This window comes from Monodon monoceros, unplaced genomic scaffold, assembly GCF_005190385.1.
Source record: "Monodon monoceros isolate NGI ecotype Baffin Bay Population unplaced genomic scaffold, NGI_Narwhal_1 Super_Scaffold_12, whole genome shotgun sequence".
NCBI classification, from domain to species: domain Eukaryota; kingdom Metazoa; phylum Chordata; class Mammalia; order Artiodactyla; family Monodontidae; genus Monodon; species Monodon monoceros.
In genome coordinates, this window is record NW_021703768.1 from 164,917,755 (window position 1) to 164,942,596 (window position 24,842).

General features: G+C 46.3%; 1 protein-coding gene across 1 annotated transcript in view; it reads left to right on the forward strand.

Annotated features, from left to right (window-relative positions):
* Nucleotides 1–24,842, forward strand: part of CACNA1A (calcium voltage-gated channel subunit alpha1 A) — a 316,609-nt gene that overhangs the window by 203,582 nt on the left and 88,185 nt on the right. Inside the window, exons 8-13 of the mRNA XM_029216768.1 lie at nt 9,124–9,227; nt 10,329–10,444; nt 11,037–11,093; nt 12,574–12,663; nt 20,892–21,101; nt 24,342–24,454. Coding sequence (XP_029072601.1) covers nt 9,124–9,227; nt 10,329–10,444; nt 11,037–11,093; nt 12,574–12,663; nt 20,892–21,101; nt 24,342–24,454 — 690 coding nt within the window. The remainder of the gene's footprint in view (nt 1–9,123; nt 9,228–10,328; nt 10,445–11,036; nt 11,094–12,573; nt 12,664–20,891; nt 21,102–24,341; nt 24,455–24,842) is intronic.

Sequence of the window (24,842 nt, forward strand, 5' to 3'; positions counted from 1 at the left end):
GCAGTTAATTTTCAAAGGAGGAACTTCTTAAAACTCTCACTAAGTCTGGGTCAGAAAGATGGAAGATTGGAAGCAAAGAGAATCCACCTGAAAGAATTTTAAACCTTGTTGAGCCACAGACCCCTTTGTCAGTGTAATGATTTTTAAAGTCTAATAAATTAAAAGACTGGAGATGGTGAAGGAAGACAAATGTACTGAAATTGTTATAAAAATATTGTTTAAAACAGATTGGTGACGTCGTTTTAGTGTTTATAACACATTGCCAACAGGACCTGGCAATGAGTCAGATGGCCCCCATAATTTCATGGGAGTGTTGAAGCTAAAAGATTTTGTGGGATATCTGTGAACTACATGTGATTTCTGTGGGTGAGGGGCATCACCGGTTCTGCCCACACTGTTGCAGTTTGCTGCCTCCCCTCGTAATGGAAGAAAATGCCCCACTTTCTGGTGGAAATTAGGGGAAGTGAAGGATTAACTTTTTCCCATGCAAATTCACAGACTCCCCAAGGATTCCCACCCCAGTTGAGCCTGAGGGAATCTCGCAGTGATTTCTGTGGTTGCTTGGCTAGGAAAACCCTCCGAGGAGGTTAGCAAGTAACTGAAATTCTCGCTGTCTGTGTCTGGCTCAGCCCCCACCACAAGTTACCCAATCCAAAATGTCAAGAGTGCCACTGTGGAGAAACTCTGCTCTAGAAGACCAGGGATCCTTGAAGATGGGGCATTGAGGCATCCCTGGGCATGGTGGACCTGCCCACATTATGATTTTGTAGTGGGATGAGTGCTTATCCAAGCCCAAAGACCACAAAGGCAAGTATATTGAAATTCTCTGCCAGAAGTGTGGTCCGAGTCATGTCTAACTGCCATAAAATGAACCTCAGTCAACATAGCCGAGCTCTACCCTTGTCCTGGACCTCTGAAGGACCCAGAGGGCTCCTGTGCCCATTCCTGGACCTTCCTGGGGCCCACATTGGATCTGGGCAGCCTTCTGGAATCCTAATGGGCTATCAGCTATTTCCTCTGTACTGCACTACTCTGGGTGTTTCTCTGTGCACCAGCCTGTGACTCCTTGATGGTAACCTTCTAAGGTAGAACCTTAAATAGTCCCATTTTACAGATGAGGAAACTGAGGGCCAAGGCCACACACAGGGAGTCAAGGTTGGAATCCAGCTCTGACTCAACACCAGTTCCCTCAGAATCTGCTATTTGCTACCTCCCATGGCAAACAGGATGGAGGACTGGCTCTCTGAGCTCAAGGGGGCGGCATGGGGAAGCCCAGGAGGGCTGCACTGGAGCCATTTGCTGGAGACAAAAGTTGGTGGCTCTGTGTGTTGCTTGAGCAACAGGCAGCCTTATTTCACAAGGACCCCCTCACCATATGTGCATACGTGACTCAAAAACAAAAAAAAAAATCAGAAATCACCTCTACCCCACACAGAGGACATACCCAACATGCTTCTCACTGAATAAGCTAAAACAGCCTGGGGGTGCAGTGTGGGCGATGGGACTTGCCCTCTCTTAGTTGCTACCAGGGTGGGGAGAGGAAGAGTCTGGGGCCCTGGCAGGACCTGTACACCATTCGCTGAGAGCCTGCTGCATCCCTACATCTTCCTTGTATCATCAACTGATCCATAAAACAACCTCATGAGGGGAAATATTTTTAGGTCCATCTTCCAGATGAGGAAACTGAGGCTCACAGGGATGCAGTGACCTGCCAAGATCCCCTAGTCAAGGGTAATGAAGTCAGGATTTGAACCCAGCACTGAGCAGTAACTGTTACACTCCCTCCCTCTCTCTATGATTCTCACCTTCTCTGTTTTTTTCCCCTCTCTGTCTTTGCCTCTCTTAATTCTTAGTCTCTCTGTCTCTCTCTGTTTCTTCCTGTCTCTCTCTCTTTCTCTCTCCTCCTTTCCTTTCTTCGCCTCTTTATTCCTCTCTCTCCCCCACCTCTCTGTGCTTTTCTCTGTGTGTTTCTCTTACTCTCTATTTCTATTCCTCACTTAATGGCAGTTAAGAAAATGGTAAAACTGTGCTTAGTTGATGATTATAAATGCAAGTCCCTTGACAAATGGTCACTAATGGTTGAAACTGATCTTTGACCTAAGCCCTTGTATAATTCATAGATGTTTATTTTGGCCAACATCAAAGCATCAGATCTGGGGGAGTTTAGATCACACATTCATTCAACTAACATTCATTGAATGTGTACTGCATGAAGGCAACGTTCTAGGCACGAAGGATATGCAGCAAATGGAAGAGACAAAAAATCCCTGTTTGGGGGGAGTTGACATTTTGGTGGGAGAAGCAGGCAGCCAACAAGATAATTAAGAAAATTTTATATATATGGCAGAATCTTAAATATTTTAGGCTTTGTGGGCCATGCAGTCTCTGTCACAACTACTCAATCTGCTTTCGTGGCACAAAAGCATCCACAGGGAATATACATAATGAATGGGCATGGCTGTGTGCCGACAAACCTTAATTTACAAAAACAGGTGGCATGCGTGGGTGGTGGTTTGTCAACTCCTGTGTAAGAGGGTGATGAAAGCTCAGGTGAAAAATAAAGCAGTAGAGGGGCTGTGGATCCTCAAGGTGAGAGGTTGACGTTCTTCTAATAAGACCTGAAAGAGGTGAGGGAGAGCCATGTAGGTATGTCAGGCAAGAGAGACCCAGGTGGATAGGACAGCCAGTGCAAAGGTCCTAAGGCAGGAGTGGTTCTGGCATTTGTGAGGAGCCCATGTGGCTGGAAGTGAGGGAGTGAGGGTGAACAAGGGAGCTGAAGAGGCCAGGGGAGGTGACAGGAGACCTCAGAGGCAGAAAGACCATATAATTCGCTGCCCAAACCAGGATAATTTTGAGAGTGAATGGGGAAAGGAGAACTCAAAAAATAATTAACAGGCGTTGCATGATTTAATAACTGGGACAAACTGGGACAGACATATGACCTCCCTCATGGCCACTGTGGGGCTTTGGCTGTTTCACAGTCAAATCCACCCCGTTTTTATCCCCTATGCTGGGGAGTTGGGTGTTCTCTTGAACTGAGGTTTGTTGCTTTTTTACATCTTCTATACTTTTTCTGACTGAAACATGCTCAAAAAAATTAGAGGAAAATAAGCCATAAAACAGAAGGCACTTAAGGATTTTATTGAGACTCAGCCATTTGTTTGATGAGTATCGAATGCTTGCTAAGCGCCAGGCATCATGCTAGGTACCAACAGTGTGGGGGTGAATCAGTATTTTTCCTCTCCTTTAAGGCTCTCATGGGCCAATTGTGATAAACAGAAAGTACTATGTAAGTGCAGTGAAGGAGTGAGGTAGAAAAAAAAATCTGAGGGATACAAGCCAGAATGATGGGTCTAGCCCCAGCTGTGCCATCCGCACCCTGTGTGAGCCAGGCAAATCATCTCCCTCGGCCTCAGTTTCCCCATCCACTGGAGATTCTGGGAATCAAGGGGTGTTGGTTGTCAGCTCAAACGGGCTCTACTAAAGTGACCGTTGTTGTCCCACCTGCCTCTTCGTTTCCCAGGGAAACAGCCTGATCATTGGGACTTGGGATAAATGCATTTCCCTGTCATTGTTATTATTTAAACAATCCGCCTACAGGGACTTCAAATGCAAATGCATATATTGACAAAGTGATTCAGAAAGCAAAACCTGCTTGGAAGTGAATGAGAGTTCTGTCTGTGCTGTGAGGAGGGGCAAGCCCTTTTGGCTGGAAGGTTTCTCCGAGAGGGGGCACAGTAGAATGAAAGGCTGAGTGATGAGAGGGAATCAACCAAGTCAAGATGTAGGAGAAACTGTCTCCAAACAGAGGCTCAGAGGACAACCAGCTCATTGTAATCTTGAACCTTAATTTCTCTGTCAGATATACAGGAAACATTCTTTTCCCCCATCTGCCTCCTGAGAGCCATATAAAAGTCAATGAGAAAGTGATATTTGAGAGAAATCTAAAGGAGATAAAGGAGTGAACCAAGGAAATATCTGGGTGTATCAATCAGGAAATCTAGGTTATGCTGCGGTAACAAACATTCTCCAACGTCACTGTGATTTTAACAACAAATGTCTTTTCTGGTTCATGCTACATGTCCAGTGCAGGTTGGCAGTGAGGAAGAAGGGAGCTATACTCAGCAGAGTCACTTGGGACCTAGCTAATGGAGCAACCAGCACCTAGAACATTACCAGTTGGTATTCCAAAAGGAAAGAAAGCCCTGGAGGGTCCCACACTGGCAGTTCAGTGCTCTGGTCCAAAGGTGACTTAGGTATTTCCACTCACTCCTCATTGGCCAGCACTCATCATATGACCCTCAGCCAACCACAGGGAGACAGGGACGGGCCATCTTGCCATATCTCAGGAAATATTTAGTGACAGCGCTAATGAAGAATAGCGTTGCAGGCAGTGGAACTCTTTGAGCCTTGGGAAGAAAGACAAGGCGATCTTGCAAGTGTATCTTTCTGGTGTTAATGACTTTGACAAGCAAGCAATTTCCCTCCTCCCCACATCCAGACGCATGAGCACACCCACGCTTAACCTGAACTGCCAAAGGATGTAAGACCTGGGATGGGAGGTTGATGTCCCCCACATTCTGTGCTATCACAGAACGGCCAAGGAAGCTCCAGTCTTTCGGCTTGGGAAATATATTTCTCATTTTTCTCGTGAGCAAACCCCAGGAAGCCCACCTACTGATCAAAAACTGCACCCAACCCTCTGCCAGCTTCTTCTCTGTGAGTTGTTGGATCCACAGCATGGAACTGAGTCATTTGGGCTAGATTGGAAAGAGAACAAGCATCTCTAAAATCAGGCAGCAGAACCGCAGTCCCCAGGGAGGGAAAATCAAGACAAGGGAGGAAGAAGGAGAGAGGAGGGAGAAGGGAGCACAGCTTGGGGTGGAGGATGTGGGCTGTGTGGGGAGCCACCTCTCGTTCAGTCATTCAACAAACATTTATTGGACACTGCATGCATGCCTGGCATTATGATAGGGAATATAGCAGTGGGAAAAAAGCACAATATCCCTGCTTCGTATGGAATTGACAATGGGGAGACAGATAATGAGCAGGAGAAATAAGTATAGAGGAGGAGATGCACTAAGGGAAAAATAGAGCAGGAAATGAGATTAGAAATGAAGGTGCAACTGTAAAAGGCCATCAGGGAAACCCTGCCCGAGAAAGTGGCCTTTGAGCAGAGATCTGAAGGAGGTGAGGGAGCCATGTAGGAAATTGGGGGAAGAGCATTCCAGGCAGAGGAAGCAATAGGTGCAAAGGCCCTGAGGTGGGACTGTGCTTGGTGCGTTTGAGGAGTGATCCAGGGGGAGAATGACAGGAGAGCACGGCCTGGAAGTGATGGGGTCGGGAGGTGGCACCTCTGCCATTTAGTAGCTCAGTTACTGTGTTCTTTGTCTGTGGCTGACATCACCAAGTACCACAACTGGATGGCTTAAAACAACAAAAATGTATTCTCTCACAGTTCTAGAGGTCAGAGTCCCAAATCAAGGTGTCAGCAGGGTTATACTCCCTCTGAGACTCTGGGTAGAATTCCTTCTTGCCTCTTCCTGACTTCTGGTGGTGACTGTCAGCCCTCAGCACTCCTTGACTTGCAGCTGTGTCCCTCCAATCTCTGCCTCCATTGTCACATGGCTGTCCTCTCCCCTGTGTGTCCCTGTCTTCACCTGTTATTTCTTCTTCTTAAAAGGACACCAGTCACAGTGGACTAGGGCCCACGATCGTGACTTCTTCTTAACTTGATGGCAGCTGCAAAGACCCTGTTTCCAAATAGGGTCACATTGAAAGGTACTGGAGGTTAGGATTTCAACATATCTTTTTTGGGGGAGGTGGGGCGTGCCATGCAGCATGTGGGATCATAGTTCCCTGACCAGGGATTGAATCTGTGCCCCCTGCATTGAGAGCATGGAGTCTTAACCACTGGACCTCCAGCGAAGTCCCTCAACATATCTTTTAGGGGGGATACAATGCAGCCCACGACAGGGACCTTGGGCATGGGACTTTACCTCTATGTGCCTTAGTTTCCTCACCCGGGAAGATGGGGAGGATTACATACCACCTTTTGTGAGAGGATTAAATGAGCTCAAGTAGGCTGAGGACCTGGCACTGTGAGTATCTTTTATGCCGGGCAGCATCATGGGGCCAGGTGGTTCTAAGCATATCAGGGAGCTGGGGTGTGGGCAGATCCTGGGGTGGAGGGGCTGCCTTGGTACCAAGGGCCTCAGCCATTTCTCCCCGTTCAGTCCTGCCCCTCTTTCCCCACCCACCCACTGCTCCGTCTCCATCCCAAACCTGCTTCCTGAGATAGCCAGACTTTTTTCTTCTGTTGGCCGGTGCAGGCTTTCCCTCCCTGGGCCCTAGTTAGCCCTAAGAAATGGTAACGAAAAGGCCTCAGCCACAGCAGCATCATCAGAGGGGAAAGCACAAAGCCAGTCCTGCCTTCTGTCCACCCCTGTTCTGCTGACCCTTTTCTTTCTTCCAGAACCTCCAAGAAGCAAAGCATTGGAACTCTGTTAGAACAAGGGTGTGAGCAGGGGACTGGCATATTCATTGTCCCCTGAACCTGTCTGTGTCCATCATGGAAGTTGGCTTTTTTGGTTGGTTTGTTTTCTTTTTTTTTTAATTATTGTGGTAAAATAAACATAACCTAACATTTACCATCTAAACCATTTTTAGCTGTCCAGTTCATTGGCATTAAGTGCATTCACTTTGTTGTGCAACTGTCACCACCATCCATCTCCAGAACTTTTTCATCTTGCAAAACTGTAACTCTGTCCCCGTTAAACACTAACCCTCCGTCCCCCTCCCCCAGCCCCTGCCCACCATTCTACTTTCTGTCTCTGTGAACTTGACAACTCTGGGAACCTCATATAAGTGGAATCATACAGGTTTTTGTCCTTTTGTGTCTGGCTTATTTCATGTAGCATAATGTCCTCAAGGTTCATACATGTTGTAGCATGTGTCAGAATTTCCTTGCTTTTTAAGGTAAAGTTGACTTTCTTTAAAAAAAAAACGAAAAACTTTTTCTTGGTTCAAGTAAAATACACATATAGGACACTTCACAGATCACATTTGATGAATTTTTACAAACTGAACACACATGTGTAACCAGCACCCAGATCGATTAGGAAACAGAACCTTCTCAGCCCCAGAAGGTCCCCCTCGTGTTCCCTCCAGAGTCACTACCCTCCCCAAAGGATACTCCATCTGGACCTGAAACATCATCAACTCATTTGCCTGTTTTTTGTATTTTGCATGAATGGAATCTTACATATATGCTCTTTTCTGTCTGGCTTCTTTTGCTTGATGCCAAGTCTGTAAAGTTTCATGTGGTGGATGGCAGTCGTTCATTGCACAGTATTCCATTTATCTTCACTCCTGTTGAGAAGGGTTCAGTTTGTTTCCAGTTTGGAACTGTTATGAAGATCACCACTATGAACATTCTTGCATGTGTCTTTGGCATACACAGGTTCACATTTCTGTTGGATAACATCCCCGGAATGTAATGCTCATGACATAGTGAAGGTGCATGATTTAATTTTAGTAGAAATTCCCAACCCATTTTTCAAAGTGGTTGTACCATGTATTATAGATTGAATTGTATCCCTTCCAAAATGCACAGGTTGAAGCCCTAACTCCTAGTACCTCAGAATGTGACTTTATTTGGAAATGGGATCATTGCAGGAGTAATTAGTTAAGATAAGGTCATTAGGATGGGCCCTAATCCAATATGACTGGTGTCCCTATAGAAAGGGGAAATTTGGACACAGAGAAAGACATGCACTCAGGAAGAAAGTCATGTGTTGATGAAGGCAGAAATTAGGGTGATGCATCTACAAGCCAAAGAACCACCAAAGATTGTCAGCAAACCCCCAGATACCAGGGGAGAGGCATATTCTCCCTCAGAGCCTCCGGAAGGAACCAACACTGCTGCTACCCTGATCTTGGATTTCTAGCCTCCAGAACTGTGAACCAATAAATTTCTGTTGTTTTAAGCCACCCACTTGGTGGTTCTTTATTACAGCAGCCACAAGAAACTCATACACCATGTTACCCTCCCATTGGCAGCATGCGACAGTTCCAGTTCCTCCACAGATTCACAGCACCAGTGTCAGTCGTTCTCATTTTAGCCTTTCTGCAGGGCAGCAGTAGCACTGAAAGTGCTTTTAAAGGTGAGCTTTTAAAGCCACACTTGGGCCCCCACCCCCCCACCCCACATTCTGCAGATGCCATAGAGCTGATGAGCCACCAGAAGCCTTCCCCAGCACAGAGATTAAGTCCACAGGCTCTGGGTCCTGGCCACCTGGTTCAAATCCCATGTCCACCACTGTCTAGCTCTGTGACCTCATGCTGGTAATTTTGTCTTTCTGGGCCTGTTTCCTCAGTGCATGACAATAACATAGGGACATCATGGGAATTAAACGAGTAAATAAGCCAATGTAGGTAATATGCTTAGAGGAGTGTCTAGCACAAATAAGTACTTTTTAAGTGCTGGGGGTTTTTTTTCTTTCTTTCTTTCTCTATTCTTGATTTTCTTCCCCTCCTCTCACTTATTGGCACAGTGTTCTGTTCTCCCAGAGAAGAATGTTCTATTTGTGGACTTCTTCCCCTGAAAATTGATCTGGGCATTTCTGGGAATTTTTCTGTGGTTGACATTGAGGCTGCAGGCAATAGAGGAGGGAGACACTTAAGGAAAAGGTTCACGGCCCTGCCATCTGGCTTGGTGATTTAACCTGATTATCAGACCCTGCCATCATGACTGTTTGGGGGAGAAGGGAGGAAACTGGGGGTTCATTTCTACATTTCAATGAGCTTTTTTACCTTCTCCTCCTGGAGTTTGATCTGTGGAGTCCTCCTGAGTTTCATGCTGGTTTCTGGTCCTGTGAGGACTACATGATTAGGAGGGGGCTTTGTCCTCCTAGTGGTACCTCTGGAGTCTCCCCCACTGGTTGATCCTGTGCTCTCTCTCCCTCTCTGGGCTACCAGAGCTCTAGGACTCCACAGGCCAAGGACATTCGAGGACAGAGTCCCAGGAGAACAAGAGTTCCCCCTTCCTTCACCTGTCAGGTCATACCTGAGTCCCACTCAGTGCTCACCTGCTTTCCTTCCTCACACCCCCCCCCCCCATAGAGCAACGATGCCTCAGGGAACACTTGGAACTGGTTGTACTTCATCCCCCTCATCATCATCGGCTCCTTTTTTATGCTGAACCTCGTGCTGGGTGTGCTGTCTGGGTAAGTCTCTGCTACTCCCCCCATCCCACTCCCCCTCACCATCTTTTTCCCAGGAAGAGGCCATCATTCTCCAGGCAGAGAATAGGCCTCTTCTATTGCTTTGGGTTATTAGACAGTTATCAGCAAGCCATGTACAGGTGCATAAGTTGTGCATTGCTGGAGGCACCCAGTGAAGGGACTCATGGGAGGTGAAATCCAGCCCAGCCTTCACTCACCAAGCTGTGCTGCTGGCACTGAGCTACCTCCACCCAGGGGGTGGGAAGCCTCTTTGTAATTTAGACCTCTCACTTGGAAGGTTTTCTCAAAATTTTCAGGCCCACAACCCAAAACACAAGAAAAGTCTATAGAGCTTTAATTTCTATAATTTATATTTTTTTAAAGAAACAATAGGTTGGGTTCCCCCCTCCCCTATTTTCCAAATATAAAATCGTAGCATACAATCAACCATGCATTTTCATGACACACATTGTCCCCTACCCCCAAGATTGTTTTTCTGGCTTAACCATAAGTGAGTTTCATTTTTCTCACTACAAGAAGTCTGGGGACTGGTTTGGTGGCTCCATGGTGCCATGATGGACCCCAGCGTCTTCTAGCTTTCCACTCTGACATCCTTTTGGGGACTTCCAATCTCATGGATGCTTCATGGTCTCAGGATAGCTGCTTCATGCTCACAAGATAGCCATCTCACATTCCAAACAGGAAGAGGAAGAAGGGAAACTGGAAAAGTCCTATATCACAGAAGTGAGGCTGCTGCAGAAATCTTCAGCTCATGTGTCATTAACGTAATTTAAGAGAGGGATGAAACTATTCTTTAGCCAGGAGTACAGAGAATGAGAATGGGGTATGCAGCCAGCAGTGGTTGGCATGGCATGGTTTATGGTTTTGTTTTTTTTTTTTCTCTAACTGGGTGCAGTTGTTGGGAAATGTGGGAAGCTGGCAGAAATACCCACTCCTGTAATATTCTGATCTTCTATCAGAAGACCTGATTCCTCTTGTTGAAATGCACTGCCCTCCAGGGATTCTGAATCCCCAAACGTACACACACACAGACTCCCTAAAATTTCTAAAACAGCCAGACCTGACTCTTCTGTGCTTCTTCAGGGAGTTTGCCAAAGAAAGGGAGCGGGTAGAGAACCGGCGGGCTTTTTTGAAGCTGAGGCGGCAGCAACAGATTGAACGAGAACTCAATGGGTACATGGAGTGGATCTCGAAAGCAGGTGAGGCCCTTTCATCCTGGGGCTCAGGAATTGAAATCCCAGGCCACGGAGCACACAGAGAGTCATGCATGCAGTTTGGAGATGGATGAGGGAAGGGTCATGATGGGAGGAGAAAGAGGATCTGGACTGCTAGTTCCAGTTTTTAGCAACAAGAATCCAGCGGGATGAAGCCGGGATATGACATACATAACACTTAAGAGCTTTAAAATCAGACATTGGGTTAGATTCCAACTCTGCCACCTCCTAGCAATGCAGCTCACCTCCCTGTGCCTCAGTTTCCCTGCCTGTTAAACAGAGATAATGATAGCACCTACCTCATAAGGCTGTTTGAGGAGTCTCTAAGGTAATCCAAGCTAAGTCAACCTAAGAAGAGCAGTGGGAGGTAGGGATGATGTTGGCTTTAGGACCATCGTTGAAGTGGGGCTGGGAGTCAGAAGCAAGTGAGCAGCACATTTCTGGCTGATTGAGTTGTCACTCAGCAAGGGGAGAGTAGAGTGGCCAGGAGGACCCTTCTCCTTCCTGGTCCAAGGGAACCCATCCCCAGGAGAGTCCTCCAGACGCCGGAGCTTAACTATGTGCTCTTCCTCTTCAGAAGAGGTGATCCTCGCCGAGGATGAGACCGACGGGGAGCAGAGGCATCCCTTTGATGGTAACTGCTCTGAACCTGGCTCCAGGGGTGGGGGTGGGTCCCAGGGGACACAGGAGGAGCCGAGGCTGGGGGGACAGCCTACTCCATTCTGAGGGGCTTCCAGGGAATGGATGTTCAGGGCCCAGGTATGCCAAGAACAAGCACAAGACCAGGTCAGGCTCAGGAAGATAACGGGAATGGTGGGAATCTGCTTCCTCGAGGAATTTCAGGACCTTAACACGGGGTTTCCCTTTCTTGCCTGCCCTTTCTGCTTTGACCATGTGCCCAGCTACTTCTGCTTTGTGCCTCCATGTTCCCCATCTGTCAAATGGGCATGATAATAATCATACCTACCTTAGTTGACTGTTTATGAGGATTATATTAATTATTGCAAATAGAATGCATAGGACAGCGTCTGGCTCGGGGTCAGCCCCACTTGTGTTCACTAAGTAAAATAAATAATAATAATTTCACCAATGGGAATTCCCTGGCAGTCCAGTGGTTAGGACTTGGCGCTTTCACTGCAGTGGCCCGGGTTCAATCCGTGGTTGGGGAACTAGGATCCCGCAAGCCACACAGCACAGCCAAAAATAAAATGAATTAAATTTAAAAAAAAATAATAATAATTTCAGGGCTTCCCTGGTGGCGCAGTGGTTGAGAGTCCGCCTGCCGATGCAGGGGACACGGGTTTGTGCCCCGGTCCGGGAAGATCCCACATGCCGCGGAGCGGCTGGGCCCGTGAGCCATGGCCGCTGAGCCTGCGCGTCTGGAGCCTGTGCTCCGCAACGGGAGAGGCCACAACAGTGATAGGCCCGCGTACCGCAAAAAAATAATAATAATAATTTCACCAAGAATCCAGCTTACTATTAAGGACAGTTGTCTCACATGTTAGAAAGTTGTCTAGACAGAGCAATGACTTTGGATTGAAGAGACCAGGAGTGAAAAGGAAGGAAAGGAGCTGGGGCCCTATCCCAGTAGGTTACAAAATGGATTTTGTGGGGAGGGAAAGAGATTACCCTTGGGGGTGTCTAAATCACTTTATTGGAAGTATATGCCTGTACTCACTGTCCCCTGGCGAGCTCTTGGGGGTGGAGAACCTAAATACTGAGGAAGGGCTTCCACAGTCCCAGCCCACCTAGCAAGTGTGCTAAAGGTTAAGGGGTGGGCTGTTTTCATAGGAGTCACTACATATCCAATCCCAGGGCTCCTAGAGGGAAAATGATAGCTGAGAGCCCAGACTTCGAGTCAGACTGAACGGGACTTGGTTCTCATCTTTACCCCTTGGGCAAAGTCATGTAACCTCCCTAAGCCTCTGTCTCCACATCTGTGAAATGCGCATGCTCTTACTTTCCACCAAACCAGACCACCACGCGGGTAAAATCCAACCACACATAGAAAGTCCCTGGTAGAGCCCAGCACCCAAAGGACACACTCAGTCGATGTCATTTTTGTAGCAAAAAGGGTAACGTCTTTTTCTCTTGCCATGTTTCCATTGTTGGAGCTCTGCGGAGAGCCACCATAAAGAAAAGCAAGACAGACCTGCTCAACCCCGAGGAAGCTGAGGACCAGCTGGCCGATATTGCCTCCGTGGGTAAGTCCTCCTGCTGCCGCCTGGCAGTCGTTTACTACTGATCGCCCTCGAGATGGAGTATGAGAGCTTGGGGCACCAGGCTGCCTAGACCTGGGTCTTGATTCTGCTTCTTCCCACCTGTGTCCTGGGGCAGATGACATGATTATGAGAATAACAACAGAGCATGTCTTTTCATATTATTGGGAGGAGAAATAAAACTAAATAATCTACATATAGGGACTCCCCCTGACAGTCCAGTGGTTAAGACTCCACGCTTCCACTGCAGGGAGCACAGGTTCCATCCCCGGTCGGGGAACTAAGATCCCACATGCCGCGTGGCGCGGCCAAGAGAATAATAATAAAAATCCACATGGAGCATTTAGAACAACATGTGGCAGAGAATAAGGTCCCCGTGATATTGGCTAATATTATTATTCATTAATTATTTATGAATAATATTATTATTGTTCATTAGTTCTCATTGAGGGGCTACATTTATTAGGTGCCCAATTGTGAACAAGACAGAGACCAAATCCCCACCCATGTGGATCTTGCCGTCCAGGGCAGAAAATAGATATTAAACAGGTCATTACACAAATAAACCTGTAATGATAACAGCACTTCAGAGGAGATGCCCCGTGCTCAGCCTGCTCTGGAAGAGTGGAGTGTGGTCAGGGAGGGCTTCTCAGAGGAGGTGACACTGACAATGAGAACTGAAGGGTGGGTAGGAGTTCACCATGGCAGTGACAGCAGAGAGGAGGCTGTGCTCAGGCTGTTGCTGTTGGTTATCTCCAAGGGCAGCGTTTGAGGGGGGAGAGGACATTGACTTCTTTCCTTCTCACCCCTCTTGATTGAGACTGTGTTGCTTTCGATCTTTTCCAAGGAGACTCTACTATCTTTTGAAATGGGTTTTTTAAAATTCCGATTATGAAGGGAATTCCCTGGCAGTCCAGTGGTTAGGACTCTGCGCTTTCACTGCCCAGGGTATGGGTTCAATCCTTGGTGCAGGAACGAAGATCCCGAAAGCTGCATAAGTACAGCAAAAATAAAATAAAATAAAAATTCCAGTTATGAAGAGTGGGTGGGGGAGCTTCCAGGCAGAGGAAATAAGACAAAACTCTGAGGGGAGAAGGCATTAAGGCTGATGGGGTATATGGAGCATAGAGGCAAGGATGAGAGAAGGAGGGAGGGAGGAGGGAATTCAAAATATACACGTGTTTCTGGGACTTCCCTGGCGGTGCAGTGGTTAGGACTCGGCGCTTCCACTGCAGGGTGCACGGGTTCGATCTCCAGTCGGGGAACTAAGATCCCACAAGCCTTGAGGCACGGCCAAAAAATAAAAATATACGCATGTTTCTAATCCCCAGGAACCAACTACTTCATACTCTGCTTTTTTCATTCACCCCTAGCTTATAAGCTTACTGCTGAGTTTCAAAATGATTTCCGTCACTGTCCGACACTCCAGAGGGTGGCTACACTATGGTTTGCTCAGCGTGGCTTTATTATATGGTGTTTGAGTTGTTTCCAATTTTTGCCCTTACGGGGAGCACTGCTGGGAACATTTACGTACAATGACTCCCCCCACCCTTTGGGTGGATTTCCTTGGGGATAATTATAGGATCAAAGATATTAACAGGCTTTCAACTCGTTATTCACAGAGCCATTCTGAGTTTCAAGAACACTGAACCCATTTATAAACCTGCCAAGTATTCAGACACTCACGGATTCTCCCACACCGGCCATTGCCTATTACCCGTTTAATTTCCTTTCCCAGATAAGTCGGTTTGTAATGATACCTTAAAGCTTGTTTTCATTTGCATTTTTAATTTCTAGCCAAAACACTCTTTTCCTCGTAATGATGAACAAGTCCTATTTCCACTTGTGGATACATCTGTTTCTCTCCTTCCAGCAAATTCAGGAATTGGAATGCCCCATAAATACTCTGTGAATTTGATCCATTACATCTGTCCAACATCTTTTCCCATTTAGGTTGCTTCCATTTTTCTAATCTGTTTTGTTATATTTTGATAGGCAAATATTTTTTGTCTATACCACATTTATTAAATGTCAGGCACTGAAAAAAATAGGGTACCCAAGATCTCCTCTATGGATAAGATTGGGTACCTGTTCTTAATTAACAGGGAGATACTATTTTTCATCAGTCCTTCTAAAAAAGATGAAAAAGTGATACCACCCAGTGTTGGCAACGATGAGGAGAAATGGGCATAGCCATTTGCCATTGTGAGGAATGTAGGTTGCAGTGTTGGTGATGTATGGTTTGGCATTATTTAATTATTGATGTTTATATTCTTTGACCTAGAATTTCTGCTTCAAAACATTTCTTCACATATGCAAAAGACCTATGTACCAACCTCTTCTCAGCAGCACTGTTTCTGGTACTCAAAAAAGTAAAAACCAGAAACAACCCGTGTGCCCCCAAATAGGGAGATGGTTAAAGAAATTACAGTATTTATATACAATTGAATACCCTGCTGCCAGGAAAAAGAATGGAGTTGCTATGGCATGGAAAGATGTCTGAAGTATATTTTTTGGTGAAAAAAAGCAAGTTGTACAACAAAATGTAAAATGTGTGGTCCCATTTTTAAAACAAAATTAAGAAGTGTGAGAGGTACTTAACGACGTGGAAATTGGAGGGATTGCAAAGGATTTTCACTTTCTCCATGACATTGTTCCTGGAATGGATGGATTAGTGACAGGCATTACTTTTGAAATCAGAAAAGTAATTAGGTAAGTTTAAAGTTACTTAAAAGCAACAGAGACTAATTATAAGGAGTCTAATAGCTATACAAGGCAGGAAGGAATTTGTCTGGTGGAAAAGCAAAGAAAGCTTCGTGAAGGAGGCGTTTTTTAACTGGGCTTCACGTGCAATGGGGAGAGTGTTATTAGTTCACTGGGGTCACCTTAATAAAATAGCACAGACTGGGTGACTTATTTTTTCAAAACAGAAACTTACTTTCTCATAGTCCTGGAGGCTGGAAGTCCAAGATCAAGGTGTTGGCAGGGTTGGTTTCTGGCGTGGCCTTTCTCCTTGGTTCATAGATGGTTGTTTTCCTCTGTATCTTCACGTGGTCTTTCCTCCATGTGTGTGGTCTTTCCTCCATGTGCATCTGTGTCCTAATCTCCTCTTCTTATAAGGATGCCAGTCATAGAGGATTAAGGCCCACCCTAATGATCTCATTTTAATTTAATTACCTCTTGAAAGGCCCTCTCTCCAAATACAGTCACATTCTGAGATCCCGGGGGCAGGGTGGGGGTTGGTTAGAACTTCAACATATGAATTTGTGGGACACGGTTCAGCTCCCAACGCGGGGTGGGGGGCGGCGGGAGTGGGGATGATCCAGGAAGCCATGATAGATTCACAGAGGGTTTGTCTGTGGGAGACCCCGGGGCTCGAATTTGCGGCTGACATAAGAAAACTTGCTACTTGGAGAACCCAGATTCAAGGCTGACATTTGATAAATGTGTGATAAAAGGAAGATGATAAACCGAAGTTGAAAGCTGTCACACTGAATAAGTGCCAACGCTGTCCCATAGCACCTCTGTTAGGAAAGAAGGTGACTTTCAACTTTGTAGATGGATCCAAGACACAGGCCAGTGGCTTGTTCTCCCAGGACAGGTTTGCTCCAGGCAAACCCAGCTAAAGCCAGCTCCCTTGCCTGATAGATCAAAAACCCACAGGAAGGGGCCCCTATGCTAGCAGGGGCTTCCTAAACAATCCTGAAAGAGACCTCTGAAATTCCAGGGTTCTGACAAGGAAATGCCTTTACCTTTATTTATTTACGTAAAATAATAATAATAATGTGTTTCAAAGTCAGGCAGGAACTGTGTCACATTTGCCCTCATGTTGTACCCTAGTAAATGCAGCTTTATGTAACTGATGATTCTATTGTGCTGTCAGCTCGTTTGATAAACACATTACAAAATGGTCCCATGTAGAGTTGATCAACTGACTGTTGAAATATGGACCTTGAGTCATTGTTAGGAAAAATTGAGCCATGGATGGAATCTGCCATCACAACGCAGGTTCTTTAGGAAAATCAGATTCCATTTAGATGGTTTTAAGGGTATGAGCTCAGTGTGGGCTGTATTCGTTTGCTAGGGCTGCTGTCACAGATTACCACGAACTGGGTGGCTTAAAACAACAGAAGTGTATTCTCTCACAGCTCTGGAGGCCAGAAGTCCAAACGGAGATCAAGATGTTGGCAGGGCCGTGCTGCCTCTGAAGACTTTAGGGGAGAATCTGCCCCCACGCTTTTCTCTTCGCTTCTGGTGTTGTCGGCAATCCTGGGCTCTCTTTGGCTTTTACTTGCCTCACTCCAATTTCTGCCTCTGTCGTCACATGGTCTTTTCCTGTGTGTCTCCGTGTCTCTTCTCCTCTTATAAGGATACCAGTCATTGGATCTAGGGCTCACTCTAATCGAGTCTGACCTCATCTTAACTTGATGTCATCTCCAAAGACCCTATTTCCAACTAAAGTCATATTCACGGGTACCAGGGGTTAGGGACTTCCACACATCTCTTTGAAGGACAGTTCAACCCACAATTTGGGAAGCACCTATTTCAATTTAAACAGAGAAATTGAAGAGCCTATAAATTGCCCCAAATCCCAAGATTCAGCCTTGGTGGTGCCATACTGCTGTCCTCACTGTGGAACATTCCTGACTAGGACTGGTCGCCTCTGGCTCTTGACTCCTCGAATGTAGCTGATCTGAACTGAAATGTGCTTCATACTAACTCATTAGATTTGGAATACATAGTACAAAAAAAAAAAGAGTGTAAAATATCTCTTTAATATATTTCTATATCGATTCCACATTGAAATTGATAGATATATGGGGTTTCATAAAATAGCTTATTAAAATTATTTTTTAAATCTAAGGATTGCCTGCAATTACAGTTCCAGACCACAGAGGAAAAGTATAGACAAGAGTGTATAGAAAAAGGGAGCATGGGTCAGAGCAAGTACGAAATGCAATAAATAGAGGAGACAGTACAGAGCTGGCACACGGCCTGGCATGCAACAGGTGTTTAGTTAATATTCACTTTCCTCTCCATTCCTGATGAGTGGGATGCCTATTGTGGGATGTGTCTCCAGGCCCTGCGATCAGGAAAGACTTCCTCCAGGCGTTGGTATGTGAACGGGTCTTGATTTCAGCTCTTAGGGTTGTAGTAAGAGGTTTTAATCTTACCAATAAGCATGATGTGCCAGCATCATGCTAGGGGATATTAACTCATTGATTTCTCCCAACGGCCCTGTGAGGTGGAAGGCACTGGAGTCCCAGGATGCAAGGTGACTTGTCCGAGGTCATCTGCCCAAGGTCACTCGCCTGTTGGTGATGGAGCCGGGTTTCCATGTGGCTCCAGCAGGAGCTGGGGTAAGGGGCCTCCTGCCTGGTGTGATTGCCAAGGCTTGTGGATGCCTGTGGGTCTGGGCACATCTTTGGGAGCCATAAGGACCAGAAATGTCCCAACTGGGAAGGGGTGTGAAGAGCCACCCTAGGGTTCCCAGTGCCCATGGGGCCAGGCAGATAATGGACATGAGGGGAGGATCCAGCCACTGGACCTAGCCAACTGCTGCTGGGCAGGAATGCGGTCCTTCCTCACGGCCACATGTTCCAGGAGTGAGTGCAACATGGTGGCCGAGAGCGCAGGCTCTGAACTAACTCGACACTCCTTAGCCAGTTACTGGACTCCCCTCAGTCTCTGTTTGCTCAGGGTGTAAAATGGTGTTAATGACGGTCCCCACTTCCTAAGGCTGTGATGAGGAGCTTACTGTGTAAAATGCATCCCCCGCAGTGCCTTCTAAACGTTCAAAAAATGTCAGCTGTTATTTTCATTCATGAGAAGCTGAAATCCATATTTTTATGGAAAATCTCCCAGTTTTTAAATGTAGACCAGTAATTTTAAATTTCACAAACCCAGGATGAACCAGTATGGCCCCCTGGGGTGCCAACTCACAGCCTCTGTTTAGAATTTTGCTAATAGGAAGTGGCATCCTGAGAGATGTTTTACGTGTCCCATGCCTGGCTGGTGTGATGAGGTTGATGAAGTGCTTGATGGATGAACGTATAGATGAACAAATGAATAATGGATGGGTGGATGGATGAATGAGTGTGTGAATAGATGATGAATGAAGCAACAAATTGGTGAATTAATGGATGCACTAATGAATGGACAAATGATGAAAGAAAGAATGAATGAATGAATGACATACCAATCAGTGAACAAATGAATGAATGCACAAATAAACGAACGAATGAGCACACTAATGAATAAATGAAAGAATGAATGAACCAATGAAGAACAATAAACAAATGAATGCAATGGAAGATTTTCAAGAGGAAGTTTTGATTTTGGTGTTTTTTTTTAATTTATTTTTGGCTGTGTTGGGTCTTCGTTGCTGCGCGCGGGCTTTCTCTAGTTGCAGCGAGCAGGGGCCGCTCTTCGTTGTGGTGTGCGGGCTTCTCATCGCGGTGGCTTCTCTTGTTGCGGAGCACGGGCTCTAGGCGCACGGGCTTCAGTAGTTGTGGCGCACGGGCTTAGTTGCTCCGCTCATGTGGGATCTTCCCAGACCAGGGCTCGAACCTGTGTCCCCTGCGTTGGCAGGCGGATTCTTTTCCACTGCGCCACCAGGGAAGTCCCACAAGAGGAGGTATTTTAGAAGGTAAAATCAATCTATCCAAAACTGAGCTCTGAACCTCCCTCCTATCCCTCCCGGGGCTCAGGCCAAAAACCTTGGCTTCTCCCTCTCTCTTCCACCCACACTTGGTCCATCAGCAAATGTCGAAATCTACCTTAAACAATACATCCCAAATCTGCCCACTCTTCTTCCTTCTCAGCCACTATGGAGTGGTAGCCCCATTATCATTTGCCTGGACTAGAGCAGTCACCTCCTCCCTGCTCCTGCCTTTCCCTTCCACAGTCTTTGCCCCCCACAGCAGCCAGGGGGCACCTGTGAACCCCAGTCAGCTCACGTCCCTCCTCTGCTCAAACCCTCCATGGCTCCCACCTCACTCAAAACAAAAGCCCAAGTTCTCCCCACAGCCCCCAAGGCCCTTCACAACCTGCCCAGTCTCCTCCCTGCCCTCACCTCTTCCCTTTTCCCACCTGAAACACTCCACTCCAGCCACACTGTTCTCTTTATGCTGCTCCCACAGTATGTCAGGCAGGCACTTTCCTGCCTCAGGGCCTTTGCACTTGCTACTTCCTCTGCGTAAGGTACCTAAGATACTGAGGTAACTCAGGCCAACCCCTTCACCTTAACCACTTGATTTAGTACTGCCGCCTGCCCAGTGGTCCCTCCTGGGCGTCCCAGTCCCCTTATTTTGCTCTACTTTCCCTTTTTTCCAAAGCACTTTTCACCTTCCATCACACTATTTTTTTTAATATTTATTTATTTATGTGGCTGTGCCAGGTCTTATTTGCAGCACGCAGGATCTTTGGTTGTGGCATGTGAACTCTTAGTCGCAGCATGTGGGATCTGGTTCCCTGATCAGGGAACATAGCCGGGCCCCCTGCATTGGGAGTGTGGAGCCTTCGCCACTGGACCACCAGGGAAGTCCCCCATCACACTATTAATTTACTATTTATTATATTATGCTTGCTCTCCGTCTCCCCTGCTGGAGTATCAGTCCCAAGAGTGCAGGACTCTGTTAACGTGTATCTGGAACACCTGGGACAGAGCCTGGCACAGTAGGTACCTTGTAAATGCTTAGGAGCAAAAATATACGTAGGCAGTGGGCACAGCTGGCTCATTCTTTGGTGATTATTTCTAAAGTGAAATGTCCATGGAAAACTAGGATCCTATCCACACCTCCTCCTGGAGGCTTTCCAAGTATGGTCCATGCAGTTCTGCTACCTGCCTCTGCACTGGGAGTCCTGAGCAGAGGCTCCTACCTTATCCCACCCTGTGGCATGACCCCCCAGAGTCATCAGACATGGCCAGGAGAGGAAGATACAGAAAGTTGGCTCCAGCGATGAAGAGCCATCAGCCTCCCTGTTGACATCCTGATCACTCATTGGTTATTTCCAATACTGTTATTTTCAGGGGCATCCCCTTCTCATAAGCTCCATCTCTGGAAAGCTAAGCCCATAGGTCATGATGGTTCCCAGGGGCTTCCTTGCTTGGGAGGCTGATGGATTCCCTGGCCACAATCTGTGCCTGGGCCATGCATCGGTTAATTTCCTCTGCAGGAACACCTTGACATTCTCCATCCTTTCCCTGGCAGGGTCTCCCTTCGCCCGAGCCAGCATTAAAAGTGCCAAGCTGGAGAACTCAACCTTTTTTCACAAAAAGGAGAGGAGGATGCGTTTCTACATCCGCCGCATGGTCAAAACTCAGGCCTTCTACTGGACTGTGCTCAGTCTGGTAGCCCTCAACACGCTGTGTGTCGCTATCGTTCATTACAACCAGCCCGAGTGGCTCTCCGACTTCCTCTGTGAGTACCTCCTGGCCCCACCCCCACTGGCTCCCTGATCCCTTCCTCACACCCTTTTTCCAGTTCTCTTTCTCTGACGGTATGTGTTCCTTCTTTGGTCCTCATTGACTTTGTCCTTTCATTTGGCCATGTCTACCACTCAACTTGGGGCTGATGTTGCTGCTGCAACAATGACAGAACCCTATTTCTTTGGGCCTGAGCTGGAAGCTGGACTTTAGGCCACCAGAGACTTCCATGATCACTTTCTAAGAAAGGCACATAGGGGTGCATTGGAAGAGAGACAGAGAGAGTCAGAGACTGCAAGACAGCCAGATAGAGACAGAAACATACATGTGATTTCTAGGTGCATCTCTGGGAATCAAATAATTTATGGTTGAGAGGTGGGGGCACATTAGAGATAAAAAAAGTGACCTGTATGTTGTACCCATTTTCTGTTCTCATTTCTGACTCTCTGCTTCTTCCCTTTTCTTTCAAACCTTCTGCTTCTTTCCCCTTTCATCTCCTGTCCTTTTTGACTTCCTTATGTCTGGGATTCATTCCTAGAAGATACTCTCTAACAAGTGTGAAAACATCTTGCTCCCTCAGTGAGTACCAGGATTTCCAAGGCTTTGCCCTTCTGGGCCTATTCCCAGATTTCAGGAATTAATATGAGATAGTATCAAAACTGATGACCAGGTTGGGGGAAAAGAAGCAGTGAAAGGTGGGGAGACCTCTGAGCAGGATTTAAAAAGTAAAGAGCTCTTAGGAATCAACAAGAGTAAGGGTTGGACAGTAAGGAAGGCAAGTGGCTACCTTGGCTCTGGCTTATGGGCCCCGAACGAGGACTCCCCAAAACCTTTTTTCCTGCTGGCTGCCCTCCTCCTACATCTACTGGCTTGTCTGACTTAGGTCTGTAGATTCTCTACCCTTCTGACCTGGTTCAGATTAACCCAGACAACCATTGGAGAAGTTGAGTCTTCAGCCTAGAGAGGCCTGGGAGCCTGGTCCATGTCATTGTCTCCTTGTAGCCCTCATTGTTCCCAGTCACGTTGGCTGAACCCCTCCCCCCAGGACATTCCCCAGGGGCCAGTTCTCCTTCCGAGAGCCCTGACCTAGTTCCAACCTTAGTAATTGCATTTAGTCCCCCTGGAGTCACTTATAAATGAGGACTATTTACTTTTTGTCTTAACCTCCTCTGATAGCCTATTTTTAATCTCCCATATTCTCCCCACTAATCACCTTGCTCTGTCTGTCCTGGTTCAGGAACAGGGGGTTGGGACTTCCTGCCTGGGGCCTCTGTGTCTGTAAATGTCCTTTAATTATCAATTTCCAGTTGAGAAAACTGCAACACAGAGAGGTTAAGCAACTTGCCCAGAGTCACACAGCTAGTTAGTGATGTAGCCAGGATTTGAACCCAGAGTCCAAGCTGTATCTGATGGTACATCCCTGCCCTGATTACCAGGTAACCTGGGTTCTTGATGCCTGCCCTGCCCCTAACTCTCCGTGTGACCTTGGACAAGCTCTTACCATTGTCCATCAATCAAACACATCTTCAATTACAAGGCACTCTTTTATTTTTATTTTATGTGCCACTAAGAAATAAAACAATGCTGCCATCTAACCTAGGACATGCCAATTTTAAGATACACCCCAGTTTCGGAGATGTCAAAATGTGAACAAAAATATGTGTCTTGGAATCAATGAAGTGTAGTCGTTTCTCTGGGTCTCAAATTCCTCTTCTGTACTTGGTGGAAATTGGATTTGATGACCCTGAAATTTCTTCCAGACCCCCTAGTGCTACAGACAAGTAATTCTCTCAGGTCTTGTGCATCACCAGCTATCATATTTCCATGGTAACTGGGGAACAAGTATCTTGGAAACTCTTAAGTTGTCCCAGAGTTTCTTCTGGTGGTTTTTGGAATACACCAGATGTTATGGACAGATTTCCCTTGCTGACATTTTGGTCTCAGGGGCCCTGGAGACCCTAGAGTTTCCCTCAGACACTAGGAGTTCCCTGGAGTCCTAAAACTAATGGAAAGTTTCCATCAGGAATGAGTGGGAAAGACCTTAACAGTCAGTTCAAACCACCTCTTAAAAGAATGATATAACAGGGAATTCCCTGGTGGTCCAGTGGTTAGGACTCTGCGCTTTCACTGCCGAGGGCCCGGGTTCAACCCCTGATCGGGGAGCTAAGATCCCACAAGCTGCGCGGTACAGCCAAAAAAAAAGAAAAAGAAAGTAAAATCACAAAGAACTAGAAAAAAATCTTGCACCACTAAAAAAAAAGAATGATATAACAAATACCCTTGACCTTCAAACAGAGTTAGCTATGTGACCAAAATGGAATTCTTGGAGGTTTGGGTCCTCTGTCTTCCCTTTCTGTATGCTTTCTTCCCCTCAGAATTCCTCCTTACCTCTCCTTCCCCTCCAGTAGGTGACTACTCATGCCCTTCCTGACCCCTCAACTTCCTACCCCACCAAGAAAGCCGGCTCAGAAAAGGGACTGCTATTAAATATTTCTTTGCTGGAGCAAACAAATAACCATGAGTTACCTCTCCCCAAGGTATTTGCACCATTATGCTTTCTCACCAAAAAACAAAAGGCTTTATCTTGCATCACGACTTTCAGACATCAGCAAGACAGGATTTCCAAGGGACGTAAATGAGTTTTCAAGGTTCCGAGAAAAGCCATGCCTTAGATTAGTTGCCTGTGGCCTCCAACTAAGTTGCCAACACAAGGATTACAGATAGGACACTGTCATGATTTCTGTTTCTCTTATTCCTTTGGAAGTCAGACATATAAAAGTGGTTTAGTCATAATTCTTAGTTTATGACATGCTGGCATTATGGAACCACTTTGTTAATTATCCAATTAGTCAGTAAGCTGTTAGTCAGTTAGTTAATTCATTCATTTGTTCGTTTTAAAAACATAGTAAGATGCATAAAATAAACAAGGACCTACTGTATAACACAGGGGACTATATTCAATATCTTATAATAACCCATAATGGAAAAGAATATGAAAAAGAATATATATATATGTATATATAACTAAATCACTTTGCTGTATACCTGAAACATTATAAATCAACTATACTTCCATTTAAATTTTTTTTAATTAATTAATTAACTTTTTAAAAAATACATAGTAAGCACCCAGGAACCCACCAGCCAGGGTTGCAATTAACAGGAATGTCAGAGCCATCTGGAACCTCCCCCCCACAGATCTAACCTCCTCTGTTTTCCCCCCTCTCCCTTCTAGACTATGCAGAATTCATTTTCTTAGGACTCTTTATGTCCGAAATGTTTATAAAAATGTACGGGCTTGGGACGCGGCCTTACTTCCACTCTTCCTTCAACTGTTTTGATTGTGGGGTAAGTGGTCTGGTTTCTAAGGATTTCAGTTCTCCAGCTCTAGCTTAAAAGGGCTGACACCTGGGGACATCCAAAAGAGAGAAGTAGGATCACCCCTGGATATGAGAGACTCTGCTGAATGCAAAAGGAATGAAAGGACAATCCCAACTTCAGCAAGGATACAGAGCCCCTAGAGCCCTCCTCAACCACTGCTAGTTGGGAGGGGAAATTTGTGGACCCTTTTTGGAAAGTAGGATTGACCTGGCGATTCCACTGCTAGGGATTCACCCTAGAGAAACTCACACAGATGCCCAGGAGACACATACAAGAATGTCCTGAGCAGCCTCGCTAGTCCCAGACCAAACGACCCAAATATTCCTTTGCAATAGAGTGGATAAAGTTGTGGCCT